Source organism: Indicator indicator, chromosome 8 (assembly GCF_027791375.1).
Source record: "Indicator indicator isolate 239-I01 chromosome 8, UM_Iind_1.1, whole genome shotgun sequence".
Lineage (NCBI taxonomy): Eukaryota > Metazoa > Chordata > Aves > Piciformes > Indicatoridae > Indicator > Indicator indicator.
This window is the reverse complement of record NC_072017.1, coordinates 23771018-23791313: the sequence shown is the minus strand read 5'-3', so window position 1 is coordinate 23791313 and position 20296 is coordinate 23771018. Positions and strand designations below refer to the sequence as shown.

At 37.4% G+C, this 20296-nt stretch overlaps 1 protein-coding gene across 1 annotated transcript in view; it reads left to right on the top strand.

Moving 5' to 3' along the window:
- MND1 (meiotic nuclear divisions 1) overlaps positions 1-20296 on the top strand; it is a 36929-nt gene that overhangs the window by 8579 nt on the left and 8054 nt on the right. Inside the window, exons 5-6 of the mRNA XM_054382947.1 lie at positions 11774-11848; positions 13703-13817. Coding sequence (XP_054238922.1) covers positions 11774-11848; positions 13703-13817 — 190 coding nt within the window. The remainder of the gene's footprint in view (positions 1-11773; positions 11849-13702; positions 13818-20296) is intronic.

The window sequence follows — 20296 nt, the reverse complement described above, 5'->3', positions numbered from 1 at the left end:
TAGATCGAGAAATATTGTTTTAACAAGACTTAGAGGGGGAGAATTTTTTGATGAAACTTTGCATCTGATGAGAGCACTGTGGAAGCTTTACTGAGAGGGTATTCAGATTATTTCTTTTCATAAGAAGAGGTGAAAGGATGCAGTTTCATTCTTTTATCAGTATTTTCCTGGCAGTTGGGTTCCGAAGTTTTGAATTGCCTATAATCAGTTTTATTTTGACAAAATGAGATATTCATTCTTGGCATAACAATACTGGAAGTTCAGGGTTTTATTAAGCTGAAGAAGAATTTGGCCTGTGCAGTGTAAGCAGAAGGGTCATCATTTATTGATGATTCTGCAGCCTTTTATTGTTTTCATAGCATGGAAAAAATGCAAAGACTGGAGATGAGGAACTCCAGCGTGTTAATCACAGTCATGTTCAAGCTCAGGCAAGAGCTGCTGCATGTTAATTTGTTTCATTCTGTACGTTGCTCTGTGTGTGTTTCACATGATATACGTGTTTCTGTGGAAGAGATGTGGATGTGAAGGACTGCTGGAGGAGGCATATATGCAACCAAAACCTTCACTGCACTTTGAGAAGGTAGGAAAGTATCAGTGAGTGAGGAATAGAAAAATTTCTCTGATATAACCTTAGAACAAACAGATTCAGCATAGGTTTTCTTTCGGTTTTTCATCTCTGTCTTTGGTAAAACACTTGAAACTGTGCTGTCTGTTTTAGATAAGGTGATTTACTGCTTGTTTGCATTTTGCTTGGCTTGAATTAAGTATTTATTAAAGTGACTAGTAACAATGAGGCTTTTTAAAGCCTCAAGGGCTGATGACTCTGCAGTCCACAACGCTCAGAAGCTATAAGGAGTGTCCCATCTCTCCAGCATGGTGTTCACCATAGCCAGTGTAACTGGGTGAATCTCATCTGGAGTTGCACAGGGCAGGTTTAGTACTGACACTACAGAGCTTAAGGAAAGCAGAAGCAATTTCAGTGTCCTTGGTGACATTGCAGAGTGTCTGGCATTCAGTATGATAGGGGATATATGCCTGAGCAGTAAGGTCGTAGAGGATTGCCACAGTATAGTATTTTTAACAGATAGGGATCTGAAATACCAAAATCATCATATGTCTTGCAGTTGTTAATGTAACTGTCTACCGTGAGCACTGTAATTCAGTAGCCTGGGGAAACACCCAGTTTACTTCCTTCTCCCAGTCTAGTTTTCTGATGCATGGTTTCACTGTTCACTTTGAAACACTTAATTTCATCATTTTGTTGTTAATTGTCACACCTTATTTCTCATGACTTTGCATTCTTCTGTGATTTTGGATTATTCTTTTGTATTCTCAGGCTTTGCAAGGGGATGTTAAACAGTATTATAGCTGCTGTTCTTTCTGAGACAGAGCAGGATGGTGTCACCTTGTACTAGATTAAAAAGTCTTTCTAGAGCAGGCTACAGGGTGGACTTCTTATGCTGTTCCTTGTGCTCACTTCAGGATCTGTGTGAGAAGCAGAGGCTTATGGAGAGTTTCTGGCATTCCTTTTTTTGTCTCCCACTAAGCATTGCATTGGGCCAGTGGTAATTGAGATGGAAGGGATTAGTTGATGTTTCTTTCCTTAAATCCCTGCCCTAGGGTTGGTAAGAGGAGGGATTTTTACCTCCGATGATTCATGTATTGAGCCAGGGGGAAAAAATAGAAATCAGTACGTACTAACTCTCCTTTCACAGCTAGATAAAAAATAAAAAAAGCCTATGAATGAAGTTGCCAAGAAGAGAGTGAATTCACATGTACCAAATTGTATGCCCTTATGAGCACTGAAAAATGAAAAGAAAAAGGGTTTCTTTTACATTAAAAAAGAAAAAAAGACTCAAGAAATGGGGAATTCTTTTTAGACATGCACATTGAAAATAGTTAATGGAAAAAAATAATCATATTGGTGAGTAATGTGGCTTGGAGCCTCCTGGAGATGTTTGACAAGAACTAAACGGAAGAGAACTGTATTTGTTCAGAATGTGCACAAAAAACTTTTGAGTTTTAACCAACAGAAATTTCTTTCAAGACACAGTTTGGTTTATTTCTATCCTTTTAGACAGGTGTATTTTCCTCTTCAAATACTGTTAGTGGATTACTGCATGAAAAGTTGCTGAGTAGAGACTGTTCGAGACCACTGACTAAAGCACAAGAAATTTCCACATTGTTTGAGTCTGAGCAGCCCCCTCCTTGATTCCATTGACTGACTCAATTAATTGCCAGGGTATTTTGGCACAGTTTGGAGATTGATTCAGGACTGCAAGTAGATAAAACTGTTTGGAGATGACTGGTTTAAAGTAATCAGTCCTGAACTGAAGTACAAATCCGTGGAGTTGACAGATGTTCAATGAGGGGTAGCAGGCCTAATGGTGCTTGGAGTCATGTAAGGTTGTTGAAGATGCTGGATAAGATGAATACCCTGGCTGGTGCTTTTAATCAACCAGGGAGAGCCTGTGGAACCCAGTCCTGTGAAGCAAGATTTTTGCATTGCTTCATACAAGTGTCTTCAGCTGATGGTGTATTAGCACTTCTTGCAGACCTTAGGTCTCTGTTCCAATTGTCAGCCACTGTCCATGGCTTTGAATGCAGGGTTTCATTGTTTTTTCTACTTGTGGCTGGGATGCACTGTCCTTAAGAGGTACATGTGCAACATCTTTGGAGTATGAATGCTTTTGAAAGAATGATTTCTTTCTTGGGTGCCAGATTTACACATTATGATCAATTGAATAGCTGCAGTAATTCAGTATCCAGTATGTTTTTAAAAATACTTTTTTTCATTTACTGAATGTAAGGGACTTGCATGCATAAAATGTCTTGAAGTTTATTGTCATCTTAAGCTTTGCTGAAATATGTTTTAGATGTCTTTTTAGTATGAATTTTATGAATGTTGGGCAATAGACAGCATAGTTCAAGAATTGTCCTCTAGGACCAGAGAAGTGCATCTGTACTTTTGCAGCTAATGTATGTGACTTGTGTTAGGAATTGTTTGTTTAGATGTTTTTCTCCAATATGCATGGTTACAATTCAATTTTATTAGATTGCAGAAGATGTAGTAGATTGTGCCTTTCCATGAAAAATAAAAGTCTAATTGCTGAAGAGTTCTCTTCTTTCATGCCATTTATAGTCCATAGGCAGGATCCATATGTGTTGACTAAGCAGTTATGGCACTCTTCCTATATCTATGCTGTGACTCCCTTTTCCCCCTCATATTTGAGGACATCTGATATAGCTTTTTACTTTATTTTTCCTCGGACTGGCCTGCCCAGTTTGGTAATCTGCTGACCCAGTCTGCTGGGTGATTCCATTCCCTTCTGGCTCACTTTTACATAGTAGAGAGTCTCCCAACAGAAGCAGTTAGTGACTCCTCCCTATCTTCAGCCTGCAGGCTTCCACTGACCCTCACATTTTGCTTTGAAATAAAGGACTAGATGCATAAAGAAATGGTGAACTGTAAAACTGGTATGGTGTGACTAGCTAACCTAATACCTTCCAGTAAGAAGTATCCTAAAAACAAGAGGCTGAGAATTTGCATCGCATAAACATGGAGAATGTGTTGATTATATCTGTTGTTCATCCTGTAAAGCTTATTCCCTTGATCAGTCTTTTGGAAGATGCTAGTAAAATTTTATTTGAAACAGTCCAGAGTTTTTGTTACCTCTTTCCACCTTGCACTTGAAAAATGTTGATGTCTTGAAACAATTTGGAATTTACTAAGTCCTGAAGCGTCCAGCAGAGAATACTCTTCTAATGGTGTAACTAATTAGAGCCTTCTGGAATTATATTTAATAGCATGCTACAAAGCCCTGGAGTGTATGCTTAGTTTCTGCTGTCATGGCAGGCTTCTAAAAATACAGTGCTCTGGAGGCTTCTGTTAGAATTAAGCAACCTCATAATTTGGTCTTAGTTAGTTGAATTTCATGCTTTTCCTTTTACTAGCTGTTAATATGTAACTAGATTGATGGCAGCTGTGAAGTGTAGGTTTTCCTTTCCTGCATTCTTGATGAGCACAAGCTAAAATTGGCATGAGTTAAGAGCAATTAAAAAAAAACTCAACAACCTGGCTCTGTGGTAACTGTAAAGATTATAAAGTAGGTTTGAAGGAAGAATCCTACCATCTTAAAAAGGATGTATTATTACTGTGCCTCAGTGATGTATATTATATGTTCATCCTGATACAATAGAGGAAGAAACACTAGCGTTTTCTAACTTTTTTTTTATCTGTGAAACTGACAATTTTTTTTTAAAGTAATATCACAGAGTTTGCCTTTCCTTTTTGAAGAGGCTTGCATGCTGGCTGCTGGCTCCACTGCTGATACTACAATGAAATTGTTCATCTAAAGTGCAAAGGAATTGGGAAGAAACACGGGGCTCTCACTGCAGAAGCCCAGTCAAATCTGGCACAGATGTAGTCCCATGCTCTGCACATCTCTCCATGCCCCACAGTAGGCATGGCAGTAGTGAGTGGACAGTTCAGCATATCAGCAGAAACCCAGCATCCCAAGAAATTTTAATGGCTCAGATATGTTCTGAGCTGTTTGGCAAACCTGTAAGTTTGCCTCTGCTGTAAGGGGGGTGGGGTGGAAGCAATACTGCTTTCAAAGCTGGATTTGACAATGTGTTATAACCTGATGTAATTTGGGCATTCACTTTCACCATGAAATCTTGTCATTTAATCAATATAATAGTTTAGTTTAGAAAATTAACATGCTGTCTCACTTCATAGGACTTTCAGGATTGAAATTAAAAAAAAAAAACAAAACCAACATAAACCCAAAATGAGTGAAGTTAGTTTGAAGCAGGGAAACTTCCAAGGAAAGGTTTTTCTTGTCACAGTCAGACAGCTCATTACTGTTGAACACATGGTAGTTCCATTCTTTGTATTGGGAATTTGAGATGGCTTCGTTATCTGTCTGAGCTTTACTTTAAAATGATGAAATTGGCATAAAGAGTGAATATGTAAGAGTCCTGTCAAAACTCCGAAATTTGATAGATGTATTTTGCTAATAAGATCTCAGTGTAGAATTTGGGCTTTAAAAACAAAAAAAAGTCTGTGGAATGAAGTTTTGATTATTTTTTTTTTCCTAGCCTTCAGACAGCGCTGAAGTTCAGGGAATATCAGATTAATATTGTGTTTTAGCTTGGAACTGTCTGTGCTTAGTCCCTGAAGGCATTGTCAGGGCACAGCCTTGCTGGTTAGGGTACCAATATTTAAAAGGTCTTCAGGGAAAAATTAGGAGGTGGTTTTTTTTCTCTTCTTTTCTTTCCAAGGCCAAATATTTTTTAGTGGTTTTTCTGCCTAGTACAGACCTACTAACAACTGTCTCCTTGGCCTTTGTAAGTTTTGTAAATACACTAATACACAGTAACAAGCATCCTTCATGTTCACATACTGAAATTTTAAAATTTTCTATTGTTTTGGCAGTCATGTGAATGCCTTTTAGCTCTTTCAGCCAAAGACTGAGGTCGATTAGTGAAATGGGATTGAAGAATGAGATATTTCAGGGTTTTGTTTTTCTTTTTTTTTTTTTAAGGTTGACTGGGCATACTTGGTGTTTGTATCTGAGTAGACAGCCATCTGTCCCACAGGTCATGCCAATTACGCCACCTCTGAAAGCAGCCAGAGAAATTCAGTTCTTTCATTTAGCCTGCACAACTACTTCTTTCACTTCTTGTCTACTAAGGAGATTGGCCTGGAGTGGTTGTTTTCTGTTGCATAACTAATACTTATCGAGTGGTGTTGCAAATGAATGGAGCAAGCCCAAAAGCTCATGGAGCTCATGGCAAGACCTCTTTAAGTAAACTTTAACTTAACTATTACAGCAAATCTAAAAAGATGGAAAATAAATTAATTTAAAGCTGCTTTTAATGTAGAAGGGTTGACTATATAGTAATAATCTTTACAATAATTGCAGTTAACAATTTCAGGTTTTTACATGTATGGATAAGGGTTCCAGTGGAGGGGGAATTTCACATTAGTTTCTTCTGGATATCCCACATGTTATGACTTCCTTATCCAAAAGCAATTGCAGGAAGAAGGATTCACCTCACACTCAATGTAATCTGAGAATAAAACCAGGCCTAATTTACCATGTGATACTTCATACTTGCTCTCATGTGTTAGCATGTGAAATAAATGAGGATTATAGGCCTAAATTTAATCTCAAAACACAAAATGGGTCGTTGGGGAGGCGCAAGTAAATCAGTGTTACTCACATGAATACTTCAACAAAACATAAAGATACTGCTTATGAGTGCAGAGATATAACTTCTGAATTCTAATTTTTTGAGAATCTTTATAGTGCTTTATAGGACAATTTTATGGAGAGCCAGAAACTCAGTTCCCTGAAAAAATCACAAACTTAGTGACTGATACTTTGTTTTTATCACTTACCTAAGTTACAATCCAAACCTGAAAAATACCCACTTGCTAAGATCTTTAGTACTCCTTTCAAAAGACAGAACTTGCAAACTGGCAGAATTAATAGCATATTTTGGAACAAGTATTACTCACTTGAAAGCATCATTGTACCAGCCCTTGATTTTGAATAGTGAATATAACTTTGTTTGGGTCTGTTATACCTATAATGCAGTATTTAAGAAAAAAATCTTAGAGAAATATGTTGAGCCCTAACACTATATTTTCTCTTTTTCTATAGTCTGTTTCTGATATGTTTTATGGTGGTCTCTTGCTGCAGAAAAACATTTTGTTTTCTATTCAATTTCTGAGTTAGTAAATCTTGTTCTATATTGATTTCATCTCTGCGCTTGTCCTTACCTGTATATCTTGAACCACTGCAGTTTCCCAATTGCTTTTCTCATGCTCCTTATAAGTCCCAGCAAGCATGATTCCCAACCTTGTACTGCTGAAATGACCTCTAGTGACTGGGGGTGAGACATTGCACGCTTCTTTTCATTTTGCAAACAAAAAAAACAAAAGTCTTTTAATTGATGTAATTAACAAGCATATGTTTGCTGTCTGTGCTTCACCAAAAGTACATCACATTCCTGACCAAAGTCCCAGTGAACCTGGGACCTCTGTCTACTGTAGTTCAATTCACTGGATGGGTTATGTGCAAGAACGTTGTTTCGTGACTGGTGGGCAGGCGTCCTGAGAGCAGAGCAGAAGGGACAGCACTGCAGTTCACAGCAGCACTCTCTGTGCTGCTGCCAGCATCATTAGCTAACTTCAGAGTTTACTTCTGTGTATTGTTTGCTTTGTGTAGTACTACAGAAAGCAATTCTGCACATTGATGTGCTGCCTATTTTTTTTTCCCCTCTTGTATTGTTCTAGTCACCAGCGACTGCATGGTTTCCTTTAGCAATGCTCTGTGCGTTGCTGAAAACAGGTCTGTTTTCAATCTTTTCAGATTGTTCTTTGGCTGTTAGTCCTTGCATTTGTGCTGTCTATATGTTATTACTTTGCTTTCTGGCTTCAAAAATTTTTTGATCTTTCTTTAAAATCTTGAGGAATGCTTTGAAGTCCTTTCTCTCCATGCCTTCTGTCAGTTCCATTTAAGTGTTTCAGTGGTAGGTTAGGTTTAACATCAGAAAGAAATATACCCATCTACTGCAAATGTCACCCTAAAACTCTCGAACTGCTTTTGTTTAAGCTAAAAGCAAACAAGCCCTTGCCTCTGGCTTGAAACAAAGCATAGCAAGCTTCAAACCTAGAGTAAATAACTTTGCAAAGTTATAAACAGTTAAAAAAATGATGTCTCGAATTTTTCTGTAGTGCCTCAGTGAGTGGTGCCCAGTAGTTTTTAATACCATTTTTGGTTGAGTTTTTTGGCTGAAAGGAAAATGAGCATATGCTATTTTTCTTTAAGACCCTAATGACAGTGGGCTAACAATTGAGAGTGCTCTTGGTGGTTGGCATTTGAGACCTTGGGTTGATTCTCATCCAGTGTACATACTCTAGGGTCTTGTGTTTGCATGGCTTACAGCAGATTTGTAGATATTTCAATATGCTAGGGAGACAAGCTACATGTTTAGTGGGATACTGGTGGTTAGAGTGGTTAAGAATGAGGAACAAGAAGGAATACAACCAACAAAAACTTTTTAGAGGATAAAAATCCAGTTGTTCAGAGCTAGGACCTATCAGGCAGGTTTTGAGAACTGAAACCTGCTGCTGTGTGTCAGGGTTAAATGTTCCACTTCCAAATGTACGTACATCACTGACCCGCCACAGTGGAACCCTAGCAATAATGTGTGCATACTGCATTATAAATTGCCTGTGTACAGCTGATCTGTATCCTTTCATACAAACCAGACCCCAAGGCCTGGGCTGGAACTGATGGTTTTCGTCAGCACACAGCACTTAGCACAGGCGAACTGCTGCACAAATATGTAGCTAAACATTGAGAGACCTTTGCAGAGTAAGAAAGAATGTCCTTTTGGGGGGCTTTGGATTGAATTAGTGTTGAAGCTGAAGCTGGGCCAGTGGTTAATTGACTGCAGTGGTCTGTAAAATTAAAGTAACTGCTTCCCAGCTCTTCTTTTTTCGTTGATGCAAGTTACTTCATTAATCTGTCTTCTTGCAGACTCCCACCATATTTTGCAAACATTGAAAATGTTCTTGTGGACAATTTTGGTTTTACTTTTTTAAACTTTTGATTATTTAGTCTCCCTTCTCTGAACAGCTTTTCCCTGGATGACATTTTTCCAGTTTTCTTACATTTTGCTTAATGATACACTGGTATGGAGCAGTCAGATGGACTGGAAACACAGAACTTTCTGATACAGTAGAATATCTTTCTGCCATAGTTTTCCACACCTGGTCAGTTACCCTTGTGGCAGAAGGTTGGTTTGTGTGTCAGACCAGATACCTCACTTAAGAAACATAGAAGGACTATAGTTAGTAGCTTTTTCTCTAGATCAAACTCAGTGCTATTGGCTAGAGTCGGATTTCTCTCAGGGTGGTTTCTGTTCATTGAGAATTTATTTGCTAGTTCCCATGAAAAATATTCCAAGATTTGCTGCAAGGATTGAAATCTTCCATCTGCTGCTGTGCTCCTTTTCCATCAGGCTGGTGAGTGGGAAAGTAAGCCACTGTATTTGGCCAGATGTGATTCTCTGCTGTTGTGCATACACAACACTTGAAAATTCTGCTATATTTTTTTCCTCTAGTTTTAATGCCCTGCAACTTATTATCTGACATTTGCCCTTACCTCTCAGTTAAGTATTGTATCATCTGTATTCATCCTTCCTCCAACTCCTTTATCTTTCCTTCTTTCATGTACAGTTATTTTGAGCTTTGTTCCCGGTTCTGTATAAAAGCTTTCCTGCTTCTGCCATGATTGTAGATTTCTTGCACAGACCCTCACCATCTGTTCCTTGCCATTTGCACCCTTGTTTTAGGTTTGCTTTTTAATTTTCTTGGGTTTTTTTCAGTATCTTGCCTCCTGCAATTCTTTTCATTATCCTCATCTTTTATTTGTTGTCATGGGAATATTGACTGTGTCTTCTAAATAATACACAAAGAGCCGTGGTTTCATTTTAATTTGGAAATATTGGATTGTGAAGTCAGAATTAAACAAAGAAAACCCAAACCAAACACATTTAAAATCTGTTGGAGAAGAAAGTAAAATGTTCAAATAATTTTTTTTAAAATCATCATTTCATTGAGAGAGGAAGATCTAATCTTCCAACCTGGAGTCACCTTACGTGTTATGTAGGTCAGAATCTGATAAATGTCTGTTTGTCTTTCATGCTTAAATACTTTTGAATATAGAGGACCAAGAAAATAATAAGATCCCATACTAGGAAAGATGCTCCCAAGCTTTTATGATTTTATTGCAATTCCCTGAATGTTCCTTCTGTGCTTCCATTTTAGAGAGTGTAGAAACATTCCTAAAGAACTTCATGAATATGCAAAAACAGGAGGCAACACTTTTATGGCCTCTGTTGCAGAAAGCATTGAGGTTTTTTTTGCACTTGGGGTATATAAGCCTAGAGTTATTCCTTGGATTCTCTTTACTTTGCAAGCTTAGCTCCAGAAAAATTCTTTGTTCAGAGGTATTGAATGATGCGTGCTCTGGTGTTTGTCTTCATGAACTACGAACTGCAACCAAGTACTTGTCCTCTTCTGAACTGATTATTCTACTTAGTACAGCATAATGTGGGGACTAGCACTTAACATTTTAAAGAATTTTGTGGAAAGCCCAGAAAGAGTACTGTTTAACTATCCACCAAAACTAAGATGTTGGTGTACTTCAAGCCACATACTGAAACCCCACACTGCCTCTGTGGTTGCTTGCGCTGAGAGCGATGAGTAAACAGATGGACATGTTTTTCCCCAAATTATATATGCCTTACCCTTAGTGTAATTTCTCTGCATGTTAAAGAGAAATGAAAACATTGTTTTTGAAAGGAGACCTTGTTGCCTGTATGTGTGCTCACACATGCATGAACACATATTTATCCAGGCAGTAAGCTCTGCCTGATACTTACTACGCATTTGCAGTTAATATATATTTCTGAAAATAAGGACTGACATGAGTTTAAATAGAAATTAACAAGTGATTATGGCCCCCAAATAGTCCTGTTTGTATTGTATGAATGTAGTTTTGGTGTTTCTGCTGCACAGGAATACAAGTGATATGGCAAGATTATCAAGGACATGATAGCAAGGAATGTCTAGGAATGCTTTTCCACTCAGTGGGATCCTCAGTGAGCAAGGGAAGATGGAAGTGGAGGCTTCGGGTGAGGGTTTTTGGTGACAGCCACATTCATCTTCATAATTAGTCTGATATACTAGTTTTCTACCTGACTGGTATTTGGAACATCTTAAAGCTTAATCAAAGAGCGAGTACTATCAAAGTGTGCTGTTTTTTTCTTTTATGTTGGTTTCAAATGCAGTTACTAGTTCCCAAACTGTATTTTATCAGATTTATTTATTGTATTTAGTTCTCATTCCTCTCATTTAATACTTCACGGTTATTTGGCTAATGCTGAGTATTGGGTCCCTGAGGGGTGAGTCATACATCCTGCTCAGACTGACTTTCCAAAGTGTCTTTGGAAAACTTCCAACTGAACTGGAAGAGTGTGGTTTGAGATGAGTAGCAGGTTAATGGAGAGAGATTCGTTTTTATGAATGATTCCCCCTGGAATAATGGGACAATGCAGGGAGTATTCACAATAGCCCTGTGAGATGTGACTTCTGTGAGGTTCCTCTTTCTCAAATGTGAAGAAAGGTGACTCTGAAGTCTATCAGTGTGAATGTAGCACATATAGTGAATGTAGAGTGCTTTTACATGCCTTTGAGCTATAGAGGTTTCTAATCACCAGTATGCAAAAGGCCATGCCAATGGCATATCAGACTGGGAAGACTGGTATCAGCAGCTGAATAAATGGATCTGGTACAGCTTTTGCCACTGTTTCATTGAATAAAGAGAGCTGGAAGAGGACCAAAGGAAATCATTTAATCCAAAGCCTCCATGTTATGGAGTCCTTTGCACAGAGATACCATATTATGGTGCAAAATAGGATTTTGGTTCCATGCTGAACATGCAATACATAACAAGTATATATGAAAATTTCTTAGGCTTTAAACTGCTTTCTGTGATTTAGAGCCTCAGACTTATATTTGGGTGCTTTTGTATTTGTTTTTATTACACAAGGTATAAATATCTATTAATTTTTTCTACTTTGAAGTGTATGTCCACCTATTTAAATATTTCTATGTACATACATTTTATAGGTACTTTTTATATATGTTACTGAACATGTCGATTCTGTTCTTTGTTTCCTTCACCAGTTTGCTGAAAGCACTCAGAAGAAAGAGGCGTTACAAAAAAGCATTGAAAAATCAAAAATAGGACGTGAAGACACTGTAAGTTGCTTTGTGTGGGAAAGGATTTCCTACCAGGAAATAGGGCTGCAAGTATGCATGGTTTGTAAATACTCAAGTAATTGTTGGAAATCCTTTAAGAATTCTAAGTACTGGAGACAAGAAAGGGACAGAAAAAGAATCAGCTATTAGTTTATTGTTAGTTGGTCATGCACTAATGCATAAAATGTTGTCAACTGGCACTCCAAAGCTGAGAAAATGTATGACTGCCTGAAGGCTGGTAATCTTCCAGGCTCCCAAATAGCTTTAAACTTTAACCACCCAGAGCCTACCAAAGTTGACAATGCTTGCTGACTTACCAAATCTAGTAACTGCAAACTTATGTGTTGAGGGTTGTCTTCTTTTTTTTTTTTTAATATGTATCTTATTTTATAATCTAGATTTCTAAATTATTATTCTGAGCAGCCATGAGCTTGGTGCTCTTAGGATGCTGAAAAATTAACACTGTTATTAACACTGAAAAATAATGTTTAGACTTCATATTTGCCATATATATGAAGTAACATACTATCTAGAAATACTTCTTATGGTATGCTAAATTGCTCATTTGTTTTGAGATGCTTGGTTTAAAGTGGTTTAAACCTCCCAATAAATGAGTGCATAAAAAGGTGCAATTGAATTTTGTAGAGAAGTGCCAAATCTTACAGAAATACTCTGGGTTTGATTGTAATCAGAGAATCACAGGCGTGTTTTTTTCAAGCAGTTATGCTTGTCAGGTTTCCAGATGGACTGTTTGAGACTTGGGCTTCTCTGCCATGTGGCCTGCCCCAGTTAAAAGAAGCTCTTGATCCTGGAAATCCTGTTCTGACTGATTCCTTAAACATTTCGGTTCTGGATTATACATCAAGAAGTTTTTTGAAATAATCTAGATCATGATGGAGGTTGCTAGCCTCTATCCCCCAGCATCTGGAAGCTTTTGATTTCCATTCTGTGTTTTCAGAACATGCTGAATCTACACTGTTAGCAAAAGGACAGGGAATATAGAAGTTTGGAGGGGGGGAGGAAGTCAAAACAAACCCAAACAAAAACCCACTCCCAAAACCAAAACAAAACTTCCAAATGGGCTGCTGTGGAGATTGTCATTGGCTAAAAAAGCTGATGGTTTACAAACTCATGCTATCTGGCATTTTTTTGTGCTATCCAGTGCGCTATCATGAGTTCTTTGAGTATCAGCCAGTTACAATGTTTGGCTGTAACTGGCTATAACTACAGACTGAATTAGAAGTATGTGCTGAGTTGGCTATGGGAGAGCTCGTGTTGAGTCAGTGTCTGCAGATCCTTAGTGATAAGTCAATCATTTGAGGTCAATGTTGTATACTCTCCCAGCAAAAACTACCATGTCATAAATATCTAAATTTATTTTTGAGACTACTGGTCTTAAATGTTGTGGGGAAAAAAAAAAGGAGAAAAATAAATTTGGAGGGTGTTTGTACACAGCACCCCTATTTGTGTAAGTGCAAAAGGAAGGTTTCCTGTCTCTAATTACAAGACTAGCACTCTTAAATATCATTTAAACCTCTAAACCCAACAACTAAGAGACTTGTTTGGAGTTCACCAAACCACACTGCATTCAAAAGGAGTAGAAAATTGTTCTTTTGTTTATCAATTCTGATCTTATTTTTTTTCCCCTTCCATTTTGTATTCTGTATCATTTAGTGTCACTGAGAGTCTTGTCTGTGCATAAAATGCTCCTCTGGTTCATTGCAGAAAGCAGTGATGAAACCAGCTTTTAAATTTACATCTCTTTATGTCTTGAGAAATGTTCTGTGCAGTAATTACTGGTTTTGGGGTTTGTTTGTTTGTTTTTCTATGTTCTGACATACTCGGAATCCTCAGGCAGAACGTGCAGCGCTGATAGAAGAACTTACTGCTCTTCGGCAGAAAAAAGAAGAGCTGAAGGCAGAAATAGACAAATACAGGGAATGTGATCCAGAAGTCATTGAAGAAATGCGTATGTTGTGTATTGTTGCATGTGAACTTCCTCCTGAATTAATAGCAGCCATTAATTCTTCTAAGTGTGCTGAACCCTAGAATGTGTGTAACAAGAGTAGTCTCTGGCTCCCATTTACTTTCAGTTCCCTGCTGGCAAAACAAGGTATCTTTTGACTTAACTTTGTCTTGTCTGTTTCGTTAAGGATTTCATTAGAGATGCTTAATTGTCATTTCCACCTAAGTAAGGTATTACATTGTTGACTTACTGTTTGTGTTGTCTCTGATAGGCTGGGGTTTGGTTGGAGTTTCTAATTCTAATGGAATACAAGGAGAGATGAGTGATTTTAATGCTAATACAGAAATGGACACTGAAATGTACTTAATATTCTCATCCTTAGAATGAAAAATGAAAAGCATGCATGAAATGTTACTGAATTTTCTTTACTTGAATCTTCATGTTTTATTGGGCTTTGACACTGCTACCCAAACACCATTGCATATTCAGTTTCTGTAATGTCAAAATGCCATTGCAGAGTGACGAGGAACAGGCAGAGACCTTTTTCAGAGATCTCTGACTGAATCATTCTTATTCTTCTAACAAAGTCCACAGCTTTAGAAATGTACTGAGAGAAAGCCAGGAACATAAACCAAGTTGGCAGCATACCTCAAAATTGTGCAGATATTACTTATTTTGAGGGGCTGTGACATTTTTTGTCAGCTGCATTATCTTTCCCCAAGCATGTAAGCAAACTTGAGACCTGAGGTTAGTTACTGTGCTGTAAATCTCTCACTGGGTACTCTCCTGAGGATGAGTAATAGGCACACTCCAGTTGATTCCAGCTGTAAAAATGAATGAGATTAGGCAGATACCCATAGCAGAGGGATTTGTAGAGCCAGGTATTTTAACTGCTGAGATTCCCATGTAGTAAATGTTGCACCACATGATTTGAGGAACCTCTCTTTAGAGGCAAACACAACAAGCACCTTCCTAAATACTAGGCACAGGGGGACAAATCATAGCTTGAATGTTAGGACAGATGAACTGCTTTAGCCAGAGGCTAATGTTCTGAATAAAAGAGGAGGAAAGGGGAAAAAATTAGTCATTAGTTACTTCAGTCATGCCTTTCTCCCTCTTTTGCTTTTGGTGTTTATTGTTGTTTCTTGTGGGTGTTTTTTTTGTTTTGTTGCCTTTTTTTTTTTTTTTGCTGGGGGTTTTGTTTGCTTTGGTTTTGTTGAAGTGTATGGAAGCTCCACATGAGTTTCAGCAATGGAGGCATGAACATTTAGGAATTTGGTGAGGTTAGCCTTTTTGGGCTACCTTTAGCATGGCACCGCTTCAGAAATTAGTTGTCTGCTTCATTAGGTTTCATCAGCCATCATTGCCCTGGCAGTGCACATTGTTGCTGGCAGCAGAGAAATGAATAAATGGTGATGTCAGTTTTGAGGACTTAGTGTCTTTGTCAAAGCTGAATGGAATTTTACAGGCTTTAAGGGAAAGAGAGGAAAAAATATTTTAAAAGTAGAGGGGGCTTTTCTCTTACTCCAGAGTGCAGGGAAGTGCATAAGCAAAACAAGATGCAGGAACTTACGTTTTGTTTAAGTAAGAAGGCAGTAAATAATCTCAGGCAGTGGAAGGTGTTCAGCTAGACATCGATGTAACTGCCACATAGAATAACCTTGTAATTGGAGTTACTGGTTCACAGATGTTAAAGTCTTCATGTGATAAGATTTTTGTACTAGGTTTGCAATTCAGATAACATGATCCTTGTGATTATTTTCAGTTAGATCAGTGGAGTGGGTTATTAACTATAAATTATTTTAATGTTGAGTCTGAAATGGGTGTTACATCACATAACTGCACTTCTCCTAAGAGTCGGCTTGTTCGATACAATACGTTTTGTAATGGGCAGTTGCCACTTTGTACGTTTGGGGTTTTCCCCTTTCTTCCATAATGAGCTCAACCTGTAAGGAAATCTTTTCTGACGCTCAGTGTAAAATTTCACTCGATTTCCCTTCATCCCATATCCTAGAGCTGCCTTGTTTTTTGTTATGGTACTTTAGGGATGTATCAAATTGTCATCTGATTTCAGTGACCTTTAATTTTGGTGAATGCTTTGCTATGCCTTTTTAATTGCTCTTTCCCTCAAAGGAGTATTGCAGAAACAAACCTGTTGTATAGCAATGAGCCTCATTAAGTCACTCAGGTAACACTTCCAGGGTCAAAACAAAGTTTAGATGATTCATAGCAAATATCTAAAGACTCAACTAAAAGTTAAACATGTGTCTTGCTTCCTGAGTCTTGTGATGGGAAAGTCATGTTTGACCATGTAACTAAATACATTCTATTGCATATTCACAAGGGGGCAAATCAGAATGCTAAAATACTGGGTTTTGCTGACTTCACTGCTTGTCCTTTTAGTATCGGTAACAAATGTTTTGCTCAATGTTTTGGCTTAATTTTCTTGGCTTTTGTATTAGTTTAAGTAGAATCTCTAATGCCTTCCCCATTTTGTAGCATCTGAACACAGAATTTCAGTATTTGTGTGTAACAGCTGACTACAGTATTTAGCAGAGGAAGCAAGATACACAGGGACTGACCACTAGAGGAAGCTACGTAATAGTCTGGTCTTGTGGAGATAATTCCATTTTATAGGTAGGATATTGTAAAAAAACATATCTAGAATTGCAAAATACATGGATTTCTTCCACCAGCCCCTACAGTTCAGTGATTGGTTGAGTTTATCTTTGATGCTTGGAAATGTTGTTCAGATCATCTTGTGTGAGTTAGAATTCAGTAATAAATTCTTCCTTAACATTAAAGACAGTAAAACTGACAACAGTCATCTGAAGTTAAAAAAAAAAAAAGCAACCAACCACCCCCAAAGAACAACAAAAAATAGTTACTGGGATTTTATACTAATCTGTTAAATTTTTAATCCTTAGTCAGCTTCTGCAGGACAGAGTTTCTCAGCTTTGAGGTAGATTTTTTTTTTTTTTTTTTTTAGGCTAGAGGATATGCACATGGGAAAGCAGCTATTGTGGAGAAGAGATTCTGTAGTTACTCCAGATGAAAGGCTTATAGAACATAATATGAATGTATGCAAAGTTGGATACATGTGATGCTGCTAGATTCCCTAAAGATTACAATAGAGGACAAAGGCATTGAGATTGCAAGCTTTAAACAGTTTTCAGATTTTCATAAGGCTGACAAAAAAAGTTCCATGCAACATCAAGATTAACCTGCTGCATAAGTTCAGTTTAATTAACAGGTTAGTAAGTTTTAATCTCTTTCTGTCCCCCAGAGAGAGACTTTTGGGAACTAATGAATTTTTTTGACAGTTTTATAGAGAGGTTTGTCTGGCAGCCTAAATGTATAAACACTTTGCTCTGAGTTCCTGGCCCACTTGTAACTGGAAGCAGATAAGCATTGTCAGTGTTCACTACAAAATAAACATTTTTAGTTTTTCAAACTTCTTGTTCTACTGCAATTAGAAAAACGTTGATTTATACTATATTAAGCATTATTTGGTCTAAGCTTTCTTTTTTTTTTCTCCCCACAGTAGCCATTCTTTTATTACTTTGTGCCTTTGCATAGGACTTCAATCTCAGAAGCAGTAACATACTGACTGAAAGAAGTGACTTCCATGTGGATGATTGCTAATATTTATGGGGCTGGTCTTAGGTGTTGCCAGTCAGCAATCTCATGTTATTTAGCATGTTTTTAGAATGTCCAGTTGCTGGTAATTTTTCTTCTCTTAGGCTTTTACCTTTAAAACAGAGAGATGAATGTGTCTGGACAGTGTGTATTCTCAAAAATTAGTAAACTGACAGATACAGGGTGTGTAATATAACAATTTTGGTGCCAACCTTTTTTACTTCTGCTCTTTTTATTTTTTTTGTCTTGTAGCAAGAGGTGTAGGTGATTTCAGAGGCAGTCTAGTTCAGGTTTATATTATTTTCTAAAACTAATACTTACCTGGCTGTGTGAAAATAAGTTTTGAGAAAACAGCCAGACTTTACTGAATACCATGGAAATGTCTTGCTATACATAGTATGTACTTGAAAGTGTTTTTTATTGTAGATTTTTCAAAAATTTCAAATTCTGATATGTCTAAACATTGAAAATTTCAGCTTGACAAACTGTTATGAAAGGTTATATTGGGATGTACAAACAGTATGAGAACATAGTTCTGGGTTTATCAGTGTCTTCATTTGTCTTAATACCTGGAGGATGAAAGCTGAAAAGGTAATGTTGATGTAGCTGCTGCATTTTATGGAGGGCATAGTTTGGGTTTTGGGGTTTTGTTTGGTCGTTGTCTTGGGTTTTTTTGTTGATACACCCAGTCATTATGTTCTGTTACATTCAAATCAATTTAAAAATGTTTTATGCACACACATATATTTAATGTTACAAAAACGTAGTACCAAATGTTGGATTCTTTGCGGGGTTTCTTGCTAATTCTGGGAATAGTCTCTGTTCCCAAAGGGTTAATGAAATTAAGATTAGACTACCCTAGCTAATGGGGAGGCTTTAAGATGAATTGCATCAATTTTACTCAAAATGCATCAAAACACTGATAATTTACAAAATTGTATGATGGGTTTTCATTTATATTTTGTGGCAAAGACTATGGCTTAGAAAACATTTAATGAGCCTTGTCTGTGCTTTCAGTTATGAATGAAGTGGGTATTTTTATAAATGTAATAATTCACTTAGAAAAGTGAATGTCTGCAAATAATTCTAAGCCTGGTACCACCAAGATCAGCAAGGTACAGATTCAAGCTTATAGAGTGTTGGTTTTTTTTTTTTAATCACCTCCAGATTCAGTATGTTCAGTTTGCCATTAAAGAGGATGTTTTCTAGCTACTGACCATGAAATATGCACCTGGCATCTGAGAGACAAGCTGTGCTTTTTATGGTTTATGCATCAATACCATTAACAAAGATCCGCAATTAGAAATTTGTCATTCTGTTGAAGTTAGACTGGAGGCTCCACCCACACTTATGTTAGCCCTAGAAGGTTAAACTAAACTTTCTCTGAAGTGAACCAGGTACTTGCTTAAAATACATAGGAAAAACAACAGATTTAAAAGCAAGCATTCCTTTTTTTAATTTTTTTTTTTTTACTTAGTCTTGTCTTTCAGAAAGTTCTATATTTAATGTATTCATTTGCCAAAGATCTGGATGATGCAGGATGAAGAATATGACAGGAAATAGTGTATGTTAATGTATGGAACTTGTGGGCTATCTGCTACTAGTAAAAACAAAACCATAAAGCCCACTCCTCTTCTTTTTCCCCCCCTTTTTTTTCCTCCATCATCATAGAGTACCAGAATGTACATAGAAGTGCACCAGTAGTGAAAGAACTCAATGAATTGCACCACATTAAGGTTGGGGGGGTGTTTATGCTTCCCCCATTCCTTATACTGTTCTTTGAATGGCCTATCATTCATTTGGAAGGTTGAATTACCTGTTCAAAAGTTACATTAAAAGACAAAGCAAAATGCTTTAACAAAGCTAAACATAACTTTATTCCTAATTCTTTCTAAAAATTATAAATGTACTTGTATGTAACTGTAGTTAACACATAGTCACACTGATTATACCTGTTAAGTAAAGCTGAAAAAAGAACAGGGTACTAAAGAGTGGGATATCAGAAAAATATCTGGAACAGAGAAACAATTTAGAAACACCTAGAAGAGCACTGATTTTTTTTTTTTTTTTTTTTGCATCTTTGCCACTGTAAGAGACCTTTGTAGATTGTGAGAAGATTTGTGTGGTGTTTTGACTCAATTTTGCATGATACTGTGGTAAGGAAAGTGGGGAGGCCACATTAGTGTGACTCTCACACTTGGGAAACAGCATCAGCATGAATCTCAAACTGGTTTATAATGGTACTCAAGGTGTATTGGTTAGCAATTCAGTGTCAGAAAGAGAGGTAGAATCAATGATGCTCTATAACAGGGTCTGTTGTGTCTGTGCATCTGCTTAGTATGGATATTAATGCATTGAGTCATGGGTACAGAGACCAGAGGACCTTCTGCAATGTTCTTCTGTGCAGCTTCTGTGATGCATGAGGCATGCAGCAGTATTACATCCTCAGCAGGTCAAAAACCATATTGCACTGTGGTGGGCCTCCTTGTGAAATGCACTTCAGCAGCATAGAAAGTTGCAAGTTCCTTTAGCTGTGCTGTGGGTATGGAATTTGTTAGTAAATGAAGTGAGGGAGGACGAGTTGTCCTCTGAAAATTAAACAAAGTGTTGTTAGGGAGCCCTGAAGCAGAAAGTTGATGTGCTCATTTCCCTTTCGTAAGCACACTGCTTGCCTCTGTTGTGTGGATAGGAACAGATGTGTTTTAGATTTGCAATTAAGAATTCATTGTGGGCTTTCAGGTAGAGTACTCAAAAGGTAAAGAGTCTTTTTCTGTGGGTACATGAATGTAGTAACCTTAAGTGCAAGAGCATGTAGAGCACAGATGAGTCTTTTGGTAGCAATT